The 22,596-nt window shown below is 40.4% G+C and overlaps 1 protein-coding gene across 2 annotated transcripts in view; it reads right to left on the reverse strand.

Annotated features, from left to right (window-relative positions):
* Positions 1–354: 354 nt before the first annotated feature.
* Positions 355–22,596, reverse strand: part of ETS1 (ETS proto-oncogene 1, transcription factor) — a 155,321-nt gene continuing 133,079 nt past the window's right edge. For both annotated transcript variants that reach the window (XM_060693556.2, XM_034421945.3), the window contains 2 exons: positions 11,495–11,613; positions 355–9,543 (listed from right to left, as the gene is read on the reverse strand). In XM_060693556.2, the coding sequence (XP_060549539.1) occupies positions 9,328–9,543; positions 11,495–11,613 (335 nt within the window). In that variant the 3' untranslated portion in view covers positions 355–9,327. The remainder of the gene's footprint in view (positions 9,544–11,494; positions 11,614–22,596) is intronic.

A 22,596-nucleotide genomic window follows, 5' to 3' on the forward strand; every position in this document is an offset into this window, starting at 1 on the left:
CCAATCACCAGAAAGGTATGAGTTCTAGTCCCGCCTTAGGCATGAAAAGCATCTGGATGACCAATCACCAGGAGACTGAGCGTTCTAGATCTAGTCCCGCCTTAGGAATAAAATGGAATGACTTTGGTTAGTCATTCTCTCTCTCAGCCCCACTCACCTCACAGGGCTGTTATTGTGGGGAAAATAGAAGAAGGATAATGTGTTGGATATGTCTGAGTCTTCAGAGAGGGGCAGCATATAAATTTAATTAATTAAATTAAATTAAATTCACTGCCTTGAGTTATTTATGAAAATAATAAAGGCAGGACATAAACAAACAAACAAACAAACACATAGACAAAAGTAAACAAGGCATGTCTTTGCAATATTTTAATTTTGAATACAATCAGAAATAAGGCTACAGTATATAAAAACTCTCCAGAAGAATGATGTGCCAGCATCAGCAATCAAAACAAAATCTCTTCCACTCCCTATTAAGTCTTCAGTGTGGGAGAGGTTGCGATTTTGAATTTCTTAAAAAACACAGATAACGCTACATCTCTAAGCTACCTCAGCTGAGTTTGGTTTTCTTTCATTTCTTTTTTTTTCCCTCCTAAAAAGCACCTGCTTTTTCTCCTTTATAAACAAAAACAAAAAACAAAAACGTTTTGCTTTTAAGGCATTTTTTGTTTCACTTCTATAAAATATAAATTATATGAAAATACAAGTTGGAAAATAGTTGAAGAGCATAATATAACAATCTTTTCTTCTTTTCCTAAACTTATCAGCTTAAAAAACAAAAACAGATATAAAACATTGACAAAAAAAAAAATAAGGAACACAATATTTATTTATTTATTTATTTTAAAAAAGTTCACTGAGGCAGTTAATTCCTGGAGATATTTCTGTCATAATAGATATGCATACATCAAGCATCATTTACTTCAGACATCTTTGGAATGGCGACGCTAGTTCATTCCATCTATAGAGACCCCGTCAGAAACGTAACTGGAAAAAAAATGAACTGGCAGTTCTGCAGTAACTGTAATCTATGCTGAATTGGCTTTTTGTACAACTCTTTCACACATTCTGTGGTAAAGCAGACGCCCTTGTTGTTGTTTTAAAAGTAAGCCAAACATGTAATGTGTGAATGAGGCCTGAGCCCCTTTTGACAAGAGCTTTCAATTGTCAATACCCATTAACTTTACACCTTCCTTCCTTATCTAGTTCCCAGAGCTGAGTGAAGTATCTCTGCTAGTGCAAGGAGAATACAAAAAATGATACTGCCTGTCTGTCACTGCAATTGAAAGGTAGATGGCAGAAAGTTAGGTACAAACACTGATAAGGGAAGAACGCTACCAGGGCTGTCATGCAGCATGGCTGGCTCTCTGTTGCCCTTTCAAGATCCCTGAGAATATATCTGTTGTGAACACTGGACAGATTGAATCCGATTTTGATCCCAAATGTTGGGAAGATTGCCAGAAAGTTGTAGGTGCAATTTTTTTTTCCAGTCAACACTAAGTAGACCAAGCAACAAGGACCAAGAGTTGAGGAAAGGCCGTTCAAAATGGCCGCTCCAAACCACAAAAGAAGCCAATGGCAAAACCAGCTTTGCAAACAAGGTAACACAGTGGAGTTGTTTGTGAGCTACACAATCCAAATTGGCTTGGAGCTGATTTTTTTATCTTTATGAAGTTACCCAAATCTAAATTACACCAATGACCACCTAAATCCTTCCTGCTTCTAAAAGACAATCTGTGTAGGAAGATCTCACTGGACCGAGATCATCTCCAAGTCTGCCGTTTGAGACCTTTTAACTGGAAACACTCAACTTTCTGGAATATTTTGTGCCGTTTACTTAGGAATGATGACTCAGTTCTAATTAACAGCCACTGACTTTCCTGTTAAACTCTCCATCACAGATACTAGGCCAATGATTGAATAAAAAAGTACAAGTCTGTTTTTTTTTTTTATCTTTAATGAATGTGTCGAGTTTGATAGGATATAAAGCAGGGCTATCAGAAGGTTAAAAATCAACCAGTTCTAAACCATAAAGACTTTCCTAAATATACTTGAGTAGAGATGCTATGCTTCGTGTCAAAATCACAAGTACTTGCTGATACTTAATCCAAAAAGGTATAAACCCAACAGTACAAAAATAGTCTTATCTTCAGTTGGTCTAAACCAGTGGTGGGTTTCTACCGGTTCGCACGAACCGGTAGTGGCGGTGGTGGAAGGCTCCGCCCAGCTGCCCAGACATCATCATGGACGCTTTGCGCATGGGCAAAAGATTCTGCAAATGTGCAGAAGCGCCGTGTGTGTGCGCGCTCACAGTTCCGAACCGCTAGTGGAGGTAAGTGGAACCCACTACTGGTCTAAACCATCCTTCCTGATCAAATGTAAACTCCTACAGATTTCTACACAAATGGAAGACACAACTTGGAGAAAACTACTCTGAATTAATGTCCTAAAACTTCAGTATTATACACATTTTCCCTGGCCAAATTTCCTTTGACGTTGGCAGGGTTTACTCCTGAATCAACAGGCAAAGGATTACATCGTAGGAATATTAAGAAGTATCGCTATGACTTTTGTTTCATTTTTCCTTATAAATACCTGACTTAATTTATTTTTTTAAAAAAATGGGAACATATCCCCAGAAAAAAAATCTTGACCATTGTATATTTTGCTGCCATTAATATTGCTTCAAGATATTTGTTCTGAGTATCCCGTTTTTTGCACAATGCATTCAGAACTCTAAAACAAACATACAAATTCAACTCTAGTTGTTAAATTTTCTAAAACAATTTAGTCCATGTATGGTGCTGGAACCATAATTACTGGAACTGCAACTAACATGCCAATTAATGGAATTATGAAACTTAAAATTTCAGTACATCTGGGTCTATCGGCGTAGAAAAAGGTTGCTTCTAGTACATGATTTTTTATGTATAATTCAAAGGATACAGCCATTGGAACAGCATGTCAAATGAATTTGCTGTTCTAAATCTAATGTAAAACAACAACAACAATGGAATTACCCTCAGTCAGATGTCTCATATTAATTGTCTATTTTCAGAGGGTGACAATGATAATTTGTGATACAGTGACTTCACTTACAATACAAGTTGTTTTCTACACATACACACTAATATCTTAGAGTCTAGTCTTTATCTCTTGGTTTAGGGTTAAATCCCCCAAATACCAAAGATGACAACAAGGTAATCAAAAATGTCAGGTTTTAGGAATACCATTCTTTTCCACATCCACTAATCCTTCTTTCTCATTTCTACTCATATCCTCATTTCACTCCACTGGAATCAAATCTAACTGAGCCCTTAGTCCAGATTTCATTTCCTTCGTTGCAAGAATAACCGCTATCAGTGTTCCTGGCTAAAAATCTTCTTTCCATATCTTTCCCAGAAATTCCACACTTATCTTCCTCTAAACCATACCAAGAATGTTCAGCCAGTCCTAAGTTTATGGATGTTATCCCACTAGTCACAACCTAGTTATCTACACAGACTTTGGATACTTGAGGTAATCAATACCAGAAGACTGAGAATGGTGGAATTACCAAGAGTTTGTTTGTTTTTTTTGTTTCGAGCATTTGCAGATCTGGATAGAGCAGGGGTCACCAACCTGCGGCTCTGGAGCCGCATGTGGCTCTTTCACCCCTCTTCTGCAGCTCCGTCACTCAAAATATGTGTCACAACTGCCAATGTGCGACACCCACCGGCAGGTGATTTATTGAGCTTTTCAACCCACGGTAGGCCAACCATGGATAAATCCAAGAAAATAAAAATTTCAGAAGAAAACAGAATTCAACTACATATGCTAGTTTTGTGGCCACTCAAGAAATAGTTAGGCACGGGAGGGGTTTTGTGGCTCCTGTTTTTTTCTTTTCTGTGGGAAACGGGTCCAAATGGCTCTTTGAGTGTTTAAGGTTGCAGAACCCTGGGATAGAGCTACTGATCATTAACAATATTCTCAACACCTTTAGCAATTCTATAACATGCAGTTAGAGGCATAATAAAAGAGGCAGCCCAGATAGACTTTAACAAGTGATCGAAGTCTAGCGAAAAGGTATCAAAAAAAGCAAGCAAGTCTATCACTGCTAATCTTCTTAACTCCAATTCACAGCCTCTCTACTGGTAGTCTTTGAGATGGAGTGAAAATACATTCAGGAATATTGATGAGTGACAGTCCTTGAGGAAACTGCAAAAGGCTTTATGGTACATTCATGGCTTCAAACAGCCTCACTTGATGATTGCCTGGTTAATATAAAATCATATCAGAAAGTAGGCCTGTGTAAGCCAGTTGTGCTTTGTGCGAGCAAGGTTTCTTTGTGTCATGGAGGCCACACGATTCTCTAAGCTTGGAGGTAATCCTTTTTTGGGGCGCTTTGAATTGTTTTGAACTTTTTAGTCAGCAGTTCATTGAACTAGAAAAGGTCCCTACAATTCAGTAACATATCTCCAGTACCCCCTTCCAGCTGCTAGAATTTTTTTGCAAGGATTCAAAGCATTTGCCAAAAGAAGCAATGTGTCTGTTTTATTTGACTTCTATTTTTGTGTGTGTGTCTTTTAATGACCCCGTATCCCTTACATTGGGGTGGGGTTGGGGCAATGGAATGGAGCTGATTGTTTACTGGCTGGATGCCCTTCCTGTTGCCAATGCAGAGTTCAGAGCAGATAATTTACTCACTGTGCTTTCATTTGACTTCTATGAAAAGGCGAAATAGGTTGCTGCAGGAATCAACTCTGAAAGGATATTTTACATGGATCATCACTGCAGCAAAGTCTATTCCCAGCTCTACAGGTAGTCCTCGACTTATAACCATAATTGGGATCAATGCAAGGCAATGTTAAGTGAGCTGCATCCAATTTGATGACCTTTTTGCAATGGTTATTAATTCCAGTTGTTAAGTGAAACATGTGGTCATTAAGCAAATCCAGCTTTCCCCATTGACTTTGCTTCTTGGAAGCCAGCTGGGAAAGCTGCCAATGGTGACCACATGACACTGGGATGCTACAATTGTTGTAAATGTATGCCAGTAGCCAAGTGCTTGAAGTCTGATCATGACCTTGTGGATGCTGCAATGGTCATAAGTGCGAAGATCAGTCATAAGTCACATTTTCAGTGCTGTTGTAACTTCAAACAGTCACTAAACGAATGGTTACAAGTCAAGGACTACCTGTACAAGAAAGCATTTATCTGTGATGGAGCTGCGACCCTCCACATGGATTGAATTACAACTGTCCGCATTGCTAAGGAACATGGCTGCTTGGGATGTAATTGGACGTGTAGCTTGACTACAAGATTCACTTCTCCATTCTATAGCTCAAAGATTCATGACCTGTTTCAGACTGAAGGACACACTTGTCTTTTGTGGCCAGTTAGAAAGGGCTGCCCCAAAGAAGAGGGGGTCAATCTATTCTCCAAAGCACCTGAAGGCAGAACAAGAAACAATGGATGGAAACTAGTCAAGGAGAGAAGCAACCTAGAACTAAGGAGAAATTTCCTGACAGTGAGAACCATTAATCAGTGGAACAACTTGCCTGCAGAAGTTGTGGATGCTCCAACACTTTAGGCTTTTAAGAAGAGATTGGACAACCATTTGTCTGAAATGGTATAAGATCTCCTGCTTAAGTAGGGGGAGCGATTAGAAGAAGTCCAAGGCCTCTTCCAACCCTGTTATTCTGTATGCAAGGAGCCTGTTCTAAGAAGATGATAGTACCAGCATCAAGAAACAGATGGTATCAGTAGAAAAACTAAAATTTATTTCATGTGGACTTTTAATTAAAATTAATTTAAATACTTTAAAGACAATGGCTTTTTTGTTCGACCCTTTCTGTCACATTTTGTTCGACCCCTTCTGTCATATTAAACATAAATAAATTTAGATGCAACTTTGGAGGTGCTTTGAAGGGCCATGTTCAAGATTTGGGGGACAAACTGTGATACTGGGCACACAGGTTATGCCTCACTGCTACAAAAGCTTTATTTGAAAGGGATCTAAACTGCGCTCCACTGGTTATGAAAAAGCTAAATAGAGTCAGTCCCATCCAGGACTTTGATGGGAGAACTTCTGGAACAGCCAAAGCTGTAGGCTAGTCTGAAAAGCTGAAAACACCCACACAAAGACACATATCCTGGAAAATAAAGCAAACCACTTTCATATCGTTGCCAAGAAAATGACGTGAATTTGTTCATGAACCCGTTTGAGACTCAAATTAAACTCAAAACAGACTACCTTTTTATCGTATCAGGTAGCAATGCCTTTGAAAAACAGATTGAATCTGGTCTATCAGGGACAATTCAATTAGAGGAAAGGGTCTTCCTAAAATACAGGGAATTCATTTGTTTTTCTTAACAACTTTATTTGTTCCTATTTCTTGCACTCTTAACCTATGATGAAATGAAAAGAAGGACTAGGGGAGACATGATAGCAGTGTTCCAATGTTTCAGGGGCTGCCACAAAGAACAGGGAGTCAAACTATTCTCCAAAGCACCTGAGGGCAGGACAAGAAGCAATGGGTGGAAACTAACCAAGGAGAGAAGCAATTAGAACTAAGGAGGAATTTCCCAACAGTGAGAACAATTAATCAGTGGAACAACTTGCCTCCAGAAGTTGTGAATGCTCCAACACTGGAAGTTTTTAAGGAGATGTTGGATAACCATTTGTCTGAAGTGGTATAGGGTTTCCTGCCTAAGCAGGGGGTTGGACTAGAAGACCTCCAAGGTCCTTTCCATCTCTGTTATTCTATTCTATTCCTACAGGTTACATAGCAGGGTCTCAGATCTGCTCTATGTCAAATTCCACTGACATTTCAAGCAACTCAAAGTTGTCCCACTTTCAATTTTGCATGACTGAAATGATTCATTTCTATTACAGTTTGGGGTGGGTTTTTTTGGGGGGGTGAGGAGGAGTGAAGATCATATTACTGTTCTCCGGTTTGCAAATGTTGGCTCTCCATGTTTGTTCTTTTGCAGAGTCTTTCATGCATTATATTTCATTGATGTACAACAACACAAATGATTAATGTGACCCAAAAGCTGTAAGGCTGATACAGCCACTGGTCTCGTAAAGCAGGCATACAGATATAGGCATGGCTGTACTCAGGGGAGTGAAGATTTAGGATCCAGACCTCTAGAAATATAAGGTTCCTTTCCCTTAATTTCAGTTTTTGTAAAGGCTTTTCGATTGCTTTACAAATGAGTCAAGGAATAGAGTTATATTTTTAAATCTGCAGATGATTCGAGATGGGGCAGAAAGAGGGGATACAAATTCATAGAATATCTAAATATTCTATGACCCCCTCCACCATAAAATATATTCTAATTCACAGTGAAGAAAGGAAAAGAAGTTAAGCCATTGAACTTCAACCTGCCCTCCTCTTGAAAGATACTCAAAACAAACAAACAGCAAAAGCTAGCAGGAAAAGGTCATCTATGAATAGTATCTTTTCAAATATTTTAAAGATGCATTTTAAAATACGGGTTGTTTTTCTTCTTGAGATAGTAAATATTTAGGACTCGGGTATTTGAGGGGATAACAATCAGTTTTTGCATTCTTTCCGTGTATCCAAATCAGGATGATGGAACTGTAGAGTTGGAACCCATCTTAAACTGCACCTACCGGTTAACACCAAGCCTGATTATTTTTGGACAACACATAGCATGAAGAAAATGAGCATATATATTGTAACTTGGAAACATGCTTAATGGCCCTGATTTATTTTCTATCTATTCAATGAAAACAAAAGTATCTGCCAAATTAGATAAGACCCCTAACGTCTTCCCTACCTACTCTTAATTCTCATCCTTATGTGTGTAGACACATTGATCAGAAGGCAGAAACCCATATATTTTGACGTGCTCGTATTATCTCAAAAGAGCTTCTGAATACCTAGAGATTATTGAACCTTTTCTTATAAAATACTCCGTTGCAGATCGTTATAGAATATGATTGACTCTAATCTGATTCTAATTGTAAATCTGATCCGATTCAGTGATTCAGCTTGATTCAGAAAATCACACTGAATACGGGGGTTTTCCAGCTCAATCTGAAAACCAATTCAGTGATTTGGTCCTATTACAAGGCACTAATGAAACATTCATAGCAACTGATACCTGTGAAAAGAAGCAGAAACAAGCCGTAACAGATGGACAATTGAAATGTCCCTATGATAAGGGAATCAACCATCCTACTTTTCAAACAATGGAATAATTGTAGAAAGAGAGCCATGTTAATTTATGGTAGGCAAAAATCAGACAGAGTGGGTAGCATTTTTCTAGATGGACACAATAAAAAGCATAAATCTTTGAATAAAATCTATTAGCTTGAAAAGATGCTACCTGATCAGTGGAATAAGACTGTTCTTTAAAGTATCCTAGATAAGCACGTACTCATTACATGCAGACAAAAAACTAAATAAAATCTCAGTACAAAACTGGCATGACTGAAAATGCACAAGCAGAGGCACAGATCTATTGACATAAGAGAATAAAGTGCAGGAAATCTAGCATTCAAGCAAAATATCCATTCACCTAGAGTTCCCCATTCTTAGCCTACACTTGTATCTTGGTTTTCTACCAGTCTATTCCATCTGCTCATTTCTAGTGGAGTTCTATGTAGACATATTTCATTTTTGCTCAATGGCGATAAAAATCCACAGCTGGCAAAACAAACAAACACGTGATTTTTTTTTTTTTTTTTTGCAATACTGAATAGAGCTTAAGACTATTTTAAAAAATACTGGCACAAAATTTAATAAAATACAATTTCTTTTAAACATTTTCTTAAAAAAAAAAAAGAGGTGGATTTTTTGCCCCCCCCCCCCCGACAAACAGAAGAACAGGGACCTGTTTTATGAAATGCAAAAATTATCTGAGATCACAGTACTTGATTATTCAGATATATTTTTCCCTGTAAAACAGGACGGTTTGCCACTTAAGACTGTTCTCCATCAGTTAAAGACAGCACTGTCTTACAAACACACCGATTGTCAGTTTTTAAAACCGGGAAGAAAGGGGAATGATATGAATTCATTAAATAGATGTAACAAAATGGTGCTCATTTTCCTGACTTCTAAAATCCCAGCTGCAAACACAACTCCAAGAAGATGTGAATTGGAAACTTCGTTCTTCCTCCTCCCAGCCAACCTAAGTCACAGTTTCATTCAAAAGCTTAAAATCCTACCCCTTCTTAAGTACGGCCAATGAAAAATTATGCTTTTTTTCTTTCTTTTTTTTTTTCTTAAGGAAAATAACGATTGGGGTTAAGAAAGAAATAAAAGTCCTTTATGTTCTGCAGATTGTTCAATTTTGGTAAAATGGATCCATTCACTCGTCAGCATCTGGCTTCACATCCAACATGGCATGGAGCTCTTCCGGAGTGTAACCCAACAAACTTTGCAGATCACATACAAAACGATACACGTAACGTTTCCCTGCGGTCTTATGGATGATGTTCTTGTCGTAGTAGTAACGCAATCCGCGGCTCAGCTTCTCATAGTTCATTTTTGGCTTGTTTTTCCTCTTGCCCCATCTCCTTGCCACCTGGAGAATGGGAACCCATAAAATTTAATTCATGAAATTGTCAAGTGCTATGGAAATCAGGAGATTCAGCAGTTCAAATGAGTATTTAAAATTATTGCATGTTGAAGCTCTCTATAGGAAGCTGAACTACTACCCTGTTTCCCCAAAAATAAGACATCCCCTGATAATAAGTCCAATCAGGCTTTTGAACGCATGCCCTAAAATAAGCCCTCCCCAAAAATATTTAAACGTGTGTGCAGCTGGTCCCCGCCATTTCCTCTGGTTTCCTCCATGCACCCCAAAATATTAAGACCTCCCCGAAAATAAGGCCAAGTGCTTATTTCGGGGTTCAAAAAAATATAAGACAGGATCTTATTTTCGGGGAAAAACAGTAGTGGTCAATGGAAATGAGCAGAAGTTAAGAATAAAAAGGAATTCAAGGTAGATTGGAGTTCGATTTCTTGTGGGCGTGAAAGGACGCATGACTGATGATGCATTTTACCCCACCCCCGGGCTCAACCTGGTCATCTCCTACAAAAATTCCTTAATAAAAATTAAGAACTTGACACCAGAAAAATTAGCCATAATTTGTAAAGGTATTTCAAGTTTACTTTGAAAATGTGGCAACACCAAGTGCCATTTTAATATGCCTGGCGCACTTGTAGAAAAGGCAGAACATTTTTGGGTTCAAATACATACACAGATACAATAAACTTTAAAGACTAAGATTTAGCTCAAAGCGGAAATTTGCTTACTGGGATTAATGGATAGATAACTAGAAAAGAGCAACAGATGATTATTTTTATATATGATCCCTGTGATGAGACTATTATATGCATAAAAATGGAAAGACTCTGATATAACCATAAGGGAGGAATGATTGGTGAAGATGGAACCAGCAGAGGTGGCAAAATTAACTTGTTTGCATAGAGAAAGTGCAACAATTACATTTATTAAGGTTTGGAAACTCCTTATAGGCTTTTTGCTGAAAAGGGGGGCAAAAATAAATTTGTGATTTATGGGGTTGACGATTAGAAATGGGAGCTTATGGAAGAAAAAAATTACAGTGGTATCTCAGAACTTGATTGTTTCAAAACTCTCAAATTTGGTACTCAATGCATTTGGATATGAAAATGTTGTCCCAGTACTTGGCCTTTGTTTAGTATTCAACACGTTGCTATAGGAAGAGGGGGAAAGGTGTGGGAAACAGACAGGAAATCAGCCATGCTGGGAAGGTCGCTACAAAAGGAGGGGGACAGCCGCAGAGGGCGGATAGGACGTTAGCCATGCTGGGAAGGCCACTGACGTAGGAAAAAGGACAGATAGAAAGTGTTTCCTGGCTGAAACAAAGGGTCATATGGTAAGTTACAGTAACCTTTGAGCGGGAGGGTAAAATACAAATGTATCTATAACTACTGTCAAAAAGATTGCTTTATAATTTATTTATTTCTTTTCTCTCTCTCTCCCTCCCTCCGTCCTTTCCTTTCCTTTCCCCTTTCCCCTCTTTTCTTTCCATTGTCATTTCATTTCATTTCCACTCTTTTCTTTCCATTTTCCTTTCCTCTCCTTTCCATTTTCCTTTCCTTCCCTTTCCCCTTTCCCCTCTTTTCTTTCCATTTTCATTTCATTTCATTTCTCCTTTCCCCTTTTCTTTCCATTTTCCTTTCCTTTCCCCTTTCCCCTCTTTTCTTTCCATTTTCATTTCATTTCCCCTTCCCCCTCTTTTCTTTCCATTTTCCTTCCCTTCCCTTCCCTTCTCTTCCCTTCCCTTCCCTTCCCTTCTCTTCCCTTCCCTTCCCTTCCCATCCCATCCCATCCCATCCCATCCTCTTATTTTGTTTCTTTTTAAATGTTTGCACTGTTTTTATCTTGTTAAAATGTATCCAATTAAAAACTATATTTTTTTTAAAAAAAAAATAAGAATTTGACTTAAGGCTTTCACATATACAGTCCAGAGTAAGTTTATACTTACCTCATCAGGATCAGAAAGTTTAAATTCCCAGCCATCACCTGTCCAGCTAATGAAGGACTGGCAGGACTTGTCTGTCAGAAGTTCCAGCAAGAATTGCCATAACTGAATAGGTCCACTACCTAAGATGACAGAGGAACAGGGAGAAAAAAACAAATAAGTATCCCAGAAATGAAACCCATAAATGAAATGTTGTCCCCAGGAACAAATTAGAAACGAGGAAACCACATTCAGGTTAGAGCTGTTTCACTGTTTATTTATTTAGCATGTATTTTACTCTCCTTCCCTGAAATCAAACTGGTGAAGGGAAGGCAAAATGTTATTATTAAAATCCAAGAATAACACTGCAATAAATTAGGAAGAGTTAGTATTCAAACATGTGCTCTAAACTGGTAGGCAGAAAGTGGGGTGGAACATTCACACAAGAAAGGCCTTGGTAAAGTGATATCTTCATTAGAAGCCTGAAAGACAGGATGATAGATGCTATGCAGGGGTGCTATTCAGCAGGTTCTGACAGGTTCTGGAGAACCGGTAGCGGAAATTTTGAGCAGTTCAGAGAACCGGCAAATACCACCTCTGGCTGGCCCCAGAGTGGGGTGGGAATGGAGACTTTGCAATATCCTTCCCGCAGGAGTGGGGAGGGAATGGGGATTTTGCAGTATCCTTCCCCTGGAGTGGGGTGGGGATGGAGATTTTGCAATATCTTTCCCCTGCCATGCCCACCAAGCCACACCCACTAAGCCATGCCCACAGAACCGGTAGTAAAAAAAAAATTGAATTCCACCACTGATGCTATGGCTATGCTTATCTTCAAAAAGGTTCCTCGTGTCATCAGATATCTAAGTAAATAGGTTCTCTGAAGCTCCTTGGCGACCTGCTTTTCTCCAGAGAAGGCCCACCTTGCAAGGTGCCTTCATGGCTTGGGACCAGGTTATCTGAGGGATCATCTTCTTCCAGTTCTTTCTACCTGTCTAATCTGTTCCAGCCAGATGGGCATCTGGTTCCCATCAACCAAGGAATGTCAGCTGGCAAGGACCAGGAGATGTCCTTTCTTGCCATAACGCTTGCCTCTGGAACACCCTCCCTCCTGAGATTAGAATGACCCAGAGTATGTTGGCCTTTCAGAAGGTTTTAAATGGCTTAGGGCCTGGATATCTACGAGACCACCTTCTGCCACCGATAACCTCCCACCGGCCAATATGCTCCCACAGAGAGGGTCTCCTCAGGGTGCCATCAGTCAAGCAATGTCGACTGGCGACCCCCAGGGGGAGAGCCTTCTCTGTGGGGGCACCCGCCCTCTGGAATGAGCTACCCCCAGGGATATAACTGATCCCGGACCTCCGGACCTTTCGCCGGGCTCTGAAGACTTTTTTATTTCAGCAAGTCGGACTGGCTTAAAATTTTAATTGATTAATTTTTATGGGTAAGGGGTTTTAAAATTGGAAAGCCAAATTGGATTTAATTATTTTTAAATTATTTTAATTTTTATACTGCATGTATTTTAATCCTGGCTGTTCACCGCCCTGAGTCCTTCAGGAGAAATTTAATAAATAAAATAAAATAAATAAATAAATAAAAACCTGGCTATGTGACCACGCCTGGGAACCAAGTGTGTGAAAAACCAGCTTCTTAGATATGATGAAACTGACAGATTATAATAATTGTAATCTTGACTGCTGTTTGTATTTAGTTTCTTTTGGTGTCCTGTTTTAACAGTTTTTTTAATATGATTGTTTGCCAGCCAGAGTCATGGGTTTGAGATTGAGTGGCTATACAAATTGAATCAATCAAACAAACAAACATCAATACCAGAACCTATTCTTTTTTTTAAAATTAAATTATTTATTTTCTCTTTACATACAATAAGTGCTTAGGGAACAGCGTACTGCCTGAATCAGTTTGCTTACATAGTAATGCTTTTCAGGTTCCTAATTTCTACCTCTATTATGCAACCATTAATAGAACAAGTCCCAAGTTTGAAAATACTGTGTCTCCTTTTTCTTTTATCTTCAGTGTTAATCTATCCATTTCTGCAGTCTACTATTTTTTTTAAAAATATATATTTTATTCTGTAGGTGTTTCCTCGTTTTTCCAGTATTGTACAAATACAATTCTTGCTACTGTCAAAACATGCAATATTAAATATACATTCCCTTTATCATATTTCTCTGGTATTATCCCTAACAAAAACAGCTCTGGTTTATAATCTATATGCTGCCTTAACATTTTTTCGAACCATGTATGCACTTTGATCCAGATTTTTTTTTGTTTAGTTTTTTTTTTTTTTTTGGCACATCCACCACATGTGATAATATGTGCCTGGTATTTGATTACATTTCCAACATTTGGCGGACATGTTTTTTAAACATTTTTGCTAACCTTGCTGGTAATAGCAGAACCTATTCTGGCAAGTTGAGGAGACTGTCCACATCTCTCATAAGAAAGTCCAAATTCTGACAAATCCCCTTGTCCTAACTTGTCTCACAGATAACAGCTCACTTATTTTAACTCAGCTATAATGGGTTCCTGAGAGCTGTCACAAGGCTTGTGATAATATCCCCATGCTGTACATGCCTAGTGGGTTCACAGGATGTCTTTCAAGCTTGAGCCTCAACAAAGGAGTTGGATCCTGCTGGAATTGCAGCTGCTGAATGGGAAAATCAATGGGATGTTTGTCTGCCAGTTTAGAGTTTACGTCTTAGTTACCTAGACAGGATTTTGGCATCAGTTGCCAAGGGAGGAGCAGCTGTTCCCTCCCACCTGCCAAAAGACTCCTGACCATAACCTGACCTCCCTCAGGCTCCTTCCTCCGTGTCTTGCCTGCTGCCTCTCCTGACCTTGACTTTTTGTTCCTGGCTGTGTTTACCAAGAAGTGATAAAAAAGGAGGCAGGTATGAAAATTACTGGCCTCCTTCCAAGACATGTTCATGCAGGAACAAACTGCACAATCTCACTGAGTTAAGGAGGAGGGGGGGAACCCAAACAAACTTGGAGCCAGTTGGTGGCTATTAATATAAGGAGAGGCAACCCTGATATTGTGGGTGGGTGGAACAGGGGAATTTGAACATAGGTGGAGGGAGACAAATCTTCCTATTAAATCACTTGGTGCTTTAATAGTTCCCTTCTTCTTGGAAAAAAAGTCAGATTAGGCTCCAAGCAAGGGAAGTCTGGCAGGAGATATAATTCGTTTTTAGACTCCCCCCCTCCCGCCCCCATCTTCTTCACCTTCAATTTTGAAGAAACTAAAACATTGAACTTTCTTCAGTACAATTTTGGATGATGCTAACAAAGATACTACAGACTCCATCCTAAATGCCTTGGTAAGACCACACTTGGAATACTGCATTTAGTTTTGGTTGCCGTGATGTAAAAAAAGATGTTGAGACTCTAGAAAGAGTGCAGAGAAGAGTAACAAAGATGATTAGGAGACTGGAGACTAAAACATATGAAGAATGGCTGCAGGAATTGGGTATGTCTAGTTTAATGAAAAAAAGGACTAGAGGAGACATGATAGCAGTGTTCCAATATCTCAGGGGCTGCCACAAAGAAGAGGGAGTCAAGCTATTCTCCAAAGCACCTGAGGGTAGGACAAGAAGCAATGGGTGGAAACTAATCAAGGAGAGAAGCAACTTAGAACTAAGGAGAAATTTCCTGACAGTGAGAACAATTAATCAATGGAATGACTTGCCTCCAGAAGTTGCAAATGCTCCAACACTGGAAGTTTTTAAGAAGATGTTGGATAACCATTTGTCTCAAGTGGTGTAAGGTTTCCTGCCTAAGCAGGGGGTTGGACTAGAAGACCTCCAAGGTCCCTTCCAACTCTGTTATTCTATTCTATTCTAAATAGGCAGGAGTTTACACAACAGGCTAACAAACAGTTTGCTAAAGATGGGTTACATTTACACAGCACATTAAACCATGTTTTACGAATCACAGCAGTGGAGTTCAAGGTAAATCAAAACCAGAAATGGCTTAATACAAAACACAAATACAGTTGTAGGTATGAAGGTATGGATATATTTTTATTATTATTATTGCATGCAGCCCAGGGTCACATTCTATAAAATGAATGGCTGTGTAACTGTGAGTTGTAAATTAAATAAATAAATACACACAATTTGATTAGTTGTTGATAATAGGGAACTTGCCTTCTGGATCTTTATGATCCATTTCTTTTTCAGTCATTTATACAGAAAGTCTCCCAGAATTGTTTGGAGTTGGGCTGCCTCTGCATAGTTTTAAATAAATAAATAACAGCAACAATTATTCCTTTAACTGAACCTTTTCATCAGGTTCGCCTGATTCACCAGTTGTGTCCCTTTCTGGATCGGGACTCCTTATGCCCTTGTCACTTCCCACCTGGACTACTGTAACACTCTCTACATGGGGCTCCCCTTGAGGAGCACCCGGAGGCTCCAACTGGCGCAGAGTGCGGCCATGCGGGTGGTAATGGGAGCGACATGGCATTCCCATGTAACACCTCTCCTGCGCGAGCTGCACTGGCTTCCGGGTGCACTTCAAGGTTTTGGTTACCACCTTTAGAGCGCTCCATGGCTTAGGATCTGGTTACTTACGGGACCGCCTACCAATAGCCTCCCACCGGCTGGTATGCTCTCATAGAGAGGGGCTCCTCCAGGTGCCGTCGGCCAAACAATGTCGACTGGCGGCCCCCAGAGGGAGACCCTTCTCTGTGGGGGCACCTACTATCTGGAATGAGCTCCCCCCGGAGATACGGAGGATCCCGGATCTGCGCACCTTCCGCCGCGCTCTCAATACCTTTTTATTCCATCAGGCGGGCCTGGCCTAATCTTTTTCCCCTTTTTCTCTTTTAATACGTAAATTTTAATCTGTTTTTAAATGATTGGGGTGTTTTAAATCTGTCTGGGCCAAATTTGTTTAATTCGGTTTTATTCTGTTTTTTAAATTTTGTATTTATGTATTTTATTGTTTGACTGTTCACCGCCCTGAGTCCTTCGGGAGTAGGGCAGTATATAAATCAAGTAAAGACTAAGACTAAAGACTCCCTATCTTCTTTTGCTCTTAGACTGAAAATATTGGTGTTATGTGAGCAGCATTTAAGTTCTAAAAGCCAGAAAGTTCGTTATTGGCCAAAAAGAAGCTCTGTGAGCGAGATGGGCAGTCTAGAAATTTGGTAAATAAATAAAAATGTGTTGACATGTTTCTGATTTCCTCTAATATGCATGCACAGGAACCTGCCTTTAGCCACTTATATGAATTTATTTATTAGTCACATTTCTATGCCGCCCAACTCCCTAGGAAATTATAACTGCCTATATTGGAAAAACTATCTTTTACAGATTAACAGAGTTGGAAGGGACCTTGTAGGTCATCTAGTCCAACCCCCCGACCAAACAGGAGACCATATACCATTTCTGACAAATGGTAATCCAGTCTCTTCTTGAAAGCTTCCAGTGAAAGCTCCCACAACTTCTGAAGGCAATTTCTGTTCCACTGGTTGATTGCTCTCGCTGACAGAAAATTTCTCCTTATTTCCAGTTTGAATCTTTCCTTGATCGGTTTCCATCCATTATTCCTTGTCTGGCCTTCAAATGCCTTGGAAAACTTGACTCCCTCCTCTCTGTGGCAGCCCCTCAAATATTGGAAGACTGCTATCCTGTCTCCCATGGTCCTTCTCTTCTCTTCACTAGGCTAGCCATGCCCAGTTCCTGTAACTGTTCTTCATATGTTTTAGCCTCCAGTCCCCTAATCATCCTGGTTGCTCTCCTCTGCACTTTTTCCAGAGTCACATCTTAACACAGAGATCTACAACTCTATTCAAAGCTGGTTTTGGTCTGATTTGGATTGCAGCCTAATTAAGTATAGGTACTCCCATATCTTAAATGAATTTCCCCTCCTGGCCCTTTAAAAAAGCTGAGCTACTACTTTTGGCAGGCTCTGGGGTCCAACCCAGGCTTTAGAAGGGAAGTGCAAGTTGTTCACCTCTTCTTTAAATAGTATTTCAGCAATACTTAGAGTAGATCTGACATTTAAAACTCTCTCTTTTATACAACAGTGGTTTCCTCTCTAGGTTGTCAGATGTGATGCACTGTTTCATTATTTTTCTACACTATTCGGTGTCCCTGTTCAGACACTCAACACAATTATATTTAAGGCCAACTCAGTCATGCCTTTTCAATTTCAGTTTCCTTCTGCCGTGTTTACCGATGTTTGGTGAAGCTGCTGCCCAAAAAATATGTCTCTTGCTAGTGTGGAAATATTCCCAGCTCTCCTGAGCTGGAGTACTGGAGTACTCGTTTATTAAATTTACAGGCATAGATCAAAAGAAGGAATGCTTAGAAATTCACAGACATTGAGGTGGCACAATAGTATCTGGCTTTTCATTCTCCTACATGGCTTAGATGGAAACTATGCTGTATATCTTAACAACTAAGAAGAGGGGGGGAGGGGGAATGAGAAATAACATGGGGAGGAAAACTACATAGTCAGAAACTAACAAATGGAGCACCTAAGAATGTGCAAGAATGCATAGATCATCTTGTCTAATGTCTAGCAGGAAAGACCAGGTCCACATATGAAGGTCCAATTAAACTGATTTATTGCTACTCATCCCTAAGCACAACAATCTTCTCAACTAATGGTTAGGCAACTGCTTGGTGAAAGATAAGGGTCAACAGGAATTCAAGGGAGTTGGACTTAGCGTACTTGTGGCTATGTAGGAAATCTAGGCTGATTCCTCCTTTAACTCCACCTCCAGGTTCTGCCACTCCTTCTCCTACACCCAGAGTTTCCTTAGCTCTGGCAACATAAAGGTAAAGGTAAAGTTCCCCTCATACATCTGTGCTAGTCATTCCTGACTCTAGGGGGCGGTGCTCATCTCCATTTCAAAGCCAAAGAGCCAGCCCTGTCTAAAGACGTCTCCGTGGTCGTGTGGCTGGCATGACTAAATGTCAAAGGCGCACAAAATACTGTTTCCTTCCCACCAAAGGTGGTCCCTATTTTTCTATTTACATTTTTTACGTGCTTTCAAACTGCTAGGTTGGCAGAAGTTGGGACAAGTAATGGGAGCTCACCCCGGATTTGAACTGCTGAACTGTTGAGTTTTCTGATCGACAAGCTTAGCATCTTAGCCACTGAGCCACCAAATCCCTTCTGCAAAATAAATAGTGCTAATTTTCTGTAGTACACCTTGCTAAGCCTAGGGGAACCAGTTTCTACATGCTCCGGCACAGTATGAAGTCTGTCTCTAAAGAGACAAGAGTCTGATAAAACTCACTGTTCCTTCAACTGTGTGCCAGATGAATCTAGAACAGAAGCCAAACTCTGATGGGATTATTGGACTTTAAATAGGACCACATCTGTCTCCTGCTCCACAGAAAAAAAAACTCCCCAAAAAGCACATGATATACACAAATAGGAGGACGTCACAGATCCAAAGCGGAAGTGGGATAGAACATAAACATCACTGCATGAACAAGAATCATCCTGAGTTTTCTTTTTAAAAAGTTAGTTTTGGGTTTCTCTGGTGATTTTAAAGCAAGAGGACTATCGAGGAAAATGTAGACATAGCAACACAAATGTAAGGAGTAAGATTTAAAACTGGCATGTGATTCCATCAATTGGATGCCCAGAAATTATTTAATCTACTTGAATTATGGCTATTAACCTCTGCTTAAATATCTACTGTCTACCATTAAGAGGTCAAACACATTCTTGTTGCATTAAAAGGTAAAGTTTCCCCTCGCACATATGTGCTAGTCTTTCCCGACTCTAGGGGGTGGTGCTCATCTCCGTTTCAAAGCTGAAGAGCCAGCGCTATCTGAAGACATCTCCGTGGTCATGTGGCTGGTATGACTAAATGCCAAAGGCGCACAAAATACTGTTTCCTTCCCACCAAAGGTGGTCCCTATTTTTCTACTTGCATTTTTTACGTGCTTTCAAACTGCTAGGTTGGCAGAAGCTGGGACAAGTCACGGGAGCTCACCCCGTTACACGACACTAGAGATTGTTGCGTTACGCTTTGTTTAAATGAGTCCGAGTGAAGTTGAAATGTATTAAGGATTTTCATTGTTTACTAGCCAGACTAAACAAAGTTGGTATCCTAGGCCCGTAAAGACCTCGCCTCTTGATTTAATTTTTGTAGAGTCTGCAATGTGCTTGCTAACTCAAAAGTGTCTTTGTGAGGCTTTATTTAGACATACGGATTCTATATATTATGAAACAGAGAAATCATCTGATGTTGGCATTCTGGGCACAAATAACAATCTGCCTTTTGTGGCGTAACCTTTTGAAATTCAATTTTAAAAAAAGGCTCTTCTCAGCCCCAAACAGAATCCACCAAGCCTGTTCAATTTGGGAATGGCTTGCAAGAAGCGAACCCTTCCGCTCATCACAAGGAAGAGGAAGAACGTTCCGGGAGTTTCTCTCCCCAATGTCTGCTGACCTTTGTACTATAGAAATAGGGTGGACTAAGAATAGAGGCAGTCAGAGGTGGCTCACATGCTAAATGCAATTCACAATGGACGCCCTTGTCTTGCCTTCAATCGTGGTGAAGGAAACTCTTCAAGAACAGCCAATGGGGGATTGTTACACATTAGGAATCCTAGCCTAGCATCACCATGAAAATATGAGACATCCAGTGGATTGTGAAGTGGTGACTACACTGGGAACCCTGTTTGAGGAAAGTCCCTTTGGGAAGTTGAATACATAATCAGTGACATATTTGCAGTTTGGTCTCAGAAGATTCTGCTGGCTATTATGAGCGCAACCGTATTTTGTTCCTGGTAAACCAGCGGCCTTGTTGGGACTTTCTGGGAATATTTTTTTTTTTTAGATTTCTGATATCACTCGATGGTAACTTTCTGTTGTGGTCTGCCAGCAGCCCGCGGAGCTAGCAGTGGAGTCAGACAGTGAGGATGCTGGGGAGGACCATGGACCAGTCCTGGACGAGGCTGGGGAGGACCATGCGGAAGGCCCGGACGGGGGCTTTGCGTCAGAGGCAGAGATGGGGCCAGGGTCATCTGGGAGTGATGTGCAAACTCCGGAGACTCCAGAGTCAAACAGCAGAGAGGCATAGGAACAGGAGGAGCTTGTTCCTAGTGCATGCATGCGCAGAGCTGCCAGAAGGCAAGAACAGCTAAAACAAAAGGGATGACTCAGGAGTAAAGCCAGGAGATGATTGGCCCCTCCCGTTAGTCCAGCAAAGGCTCTTGGGCTCTTTGTAGGAAAGCAACGTTGCTAAATCTGTCTTCCAGTCGGAAAACAGATTTAGTGTTTTCTTGTTTCTGAACTTTGTGGGGCTTTGCCAAGAAAGGCCTTTGGTAGGGTGCCAATGAAGATAAAGGTTTGTGATAAGCCCGAATGACTTTTTCTGAAGGACTTGTTTTGGAATTAATTTGGACTAAGCTGGGAATGAAGTAATTCCCAGCTGTTATAATAAAATAGGTTTGTTTAAGACTAAATTGTGTCCTGTAATGACTAAATGAGCCTAAGTCACAACACTTTCTCCAACTTGTCATCTCCAGATGTGTTAGCCAAAAGGAGCAGATTAGTCGGGAATTCCAGAATTGAGTCCAAAACATCTGTATATCTTTGTTCGGGCATTATTTGAACAAAGGTCACTATAAAACTGTAGTTCCCTGTCCCAAACTTTCTTAGAAGTTACACCTTTGACTAAAGGAAGAACATGCCTTGCCTCTACTGCCTTCTACTACAGAAGGCATTGGTGCATTGAGCTGTGGGTTCAGTTGAGTGCTAGGAAAACCCCCTTAAAGGTTAAAGCAGTTCAACCTTGGAATCAAGAAGTAAAGGAGATGATAAGCTCCCCTTCACTGCATGTATTCAGGCAGAGACAGGAGAGCCATCTATCAGAGATTCTTTATCCTGGGCTCAAGAGATTAGAGTCAATGACATAAGCATCCCTTTGCTGTATGATGTTATGAATGTAGTAATCCTGCTTGCTTTTGAGAAAAGGCAGTCATCTGCAGAGTTTACCATGCATAAACTACTGAAGTCCTATATTCTGCTATTTTCTATCCATAATCTGTCACAGTCCTTCACAGTCAGAACCAGGAAGGAGGAAAGAGGGAGGAGGAGGAGGAGGAGGAGGAGGAGGAGGAGGAGGAGGAGGAGGAGGAGGAGGAGGAGGAGGAGGAGGAGAAGGAGGAGGAGACAAAGAAGAAGAAGAAGAAGAAGAAGAAGAAGAAGAAGAAGAAGAAGAAGAAGAAGAAGAAGAAGAAGAAGAAGAAGAAGAAGCTGTTAGAGCACTAACAGCTTCTAATTCTATTGACTGTTTCCACACTTATTACACAACCGCTGTCTTCAGCTACTTTAGAAAAAGATTTGTTAAATTGCATGCTTATGGTTTTATTTAGCTGTAACATGTCATAGTGCTTCTGAAAGTGGTCATTTGCAAAGCAGAGCAATTTTTATTGTTGCTGCTGTTGTTTTTTTTTTTAAAGGCAAGAGCAGCACTTTTCTACATAAACACGGTTTGTGGTTCCTATGTGACAAAAGGCTAAGGAACAGTATTCCACATGAAACTGTCAGCAAAAGGGAGATGAATGAGGGGATCTGAAGCAACTATGCAGAAACATGACTAAGTAAATGATTAGCCTACCCAAACATACCTACATGTTAATAATTTATGGCCCATCAGCCACTGTCTGGAAAGAGAAAAAAAAAAAAACTCCCTTTAAAAATCAGCCAAAGCTGATGAAATCATCCAGAGAAAGTCCTTCTCGTCCCAAATGAGTGGACTGTTTGCAGATAAATGCCCCTCTGAAATGTCCCATTCTTGTTCTGAAATTAGCTTGGCTTTAAGAAAATTCTGTGGACGTCTCATTGGGGAAGACGGGAGTTTAAAGTAATATCTAGAGCAGGTGTGTCAAATTCAAGGCCCTTCAAGGGTGCTTAATTTGGCCCGTGTGGCCACCCTGGAAACAACAAAGGAGCAGCCTGCAGTGCCTCTGTCAGCAAAAATGGAGTATTTTTGGCCGTAATGGCCCTCTGCCAGCGAAAACAGAGCCCGGGGAGGCCATGCACATCCGCCTGCCCACGTCCCGCCTGGGCTCCATTTTCAGTTGCGACGGCCTCCTGCAGCCCTCTGCCAGTGAAAACAAAGCCAG

The sequence above is a fragment of the Pantherophis guttatus genome, chromosome 9, assembly GCF_059756535.1.
Source record: "Pantherophis guttatus breed Tessera chromosome 9, ASM5975653v1, whole genome shotgun sequence".
Lineage (NCBI taxonomy): Eukaryota > Metazoa > Chordata > Lepidosauria > Squamata > Colubridae > Pantherophis > Pantherophis guttatus.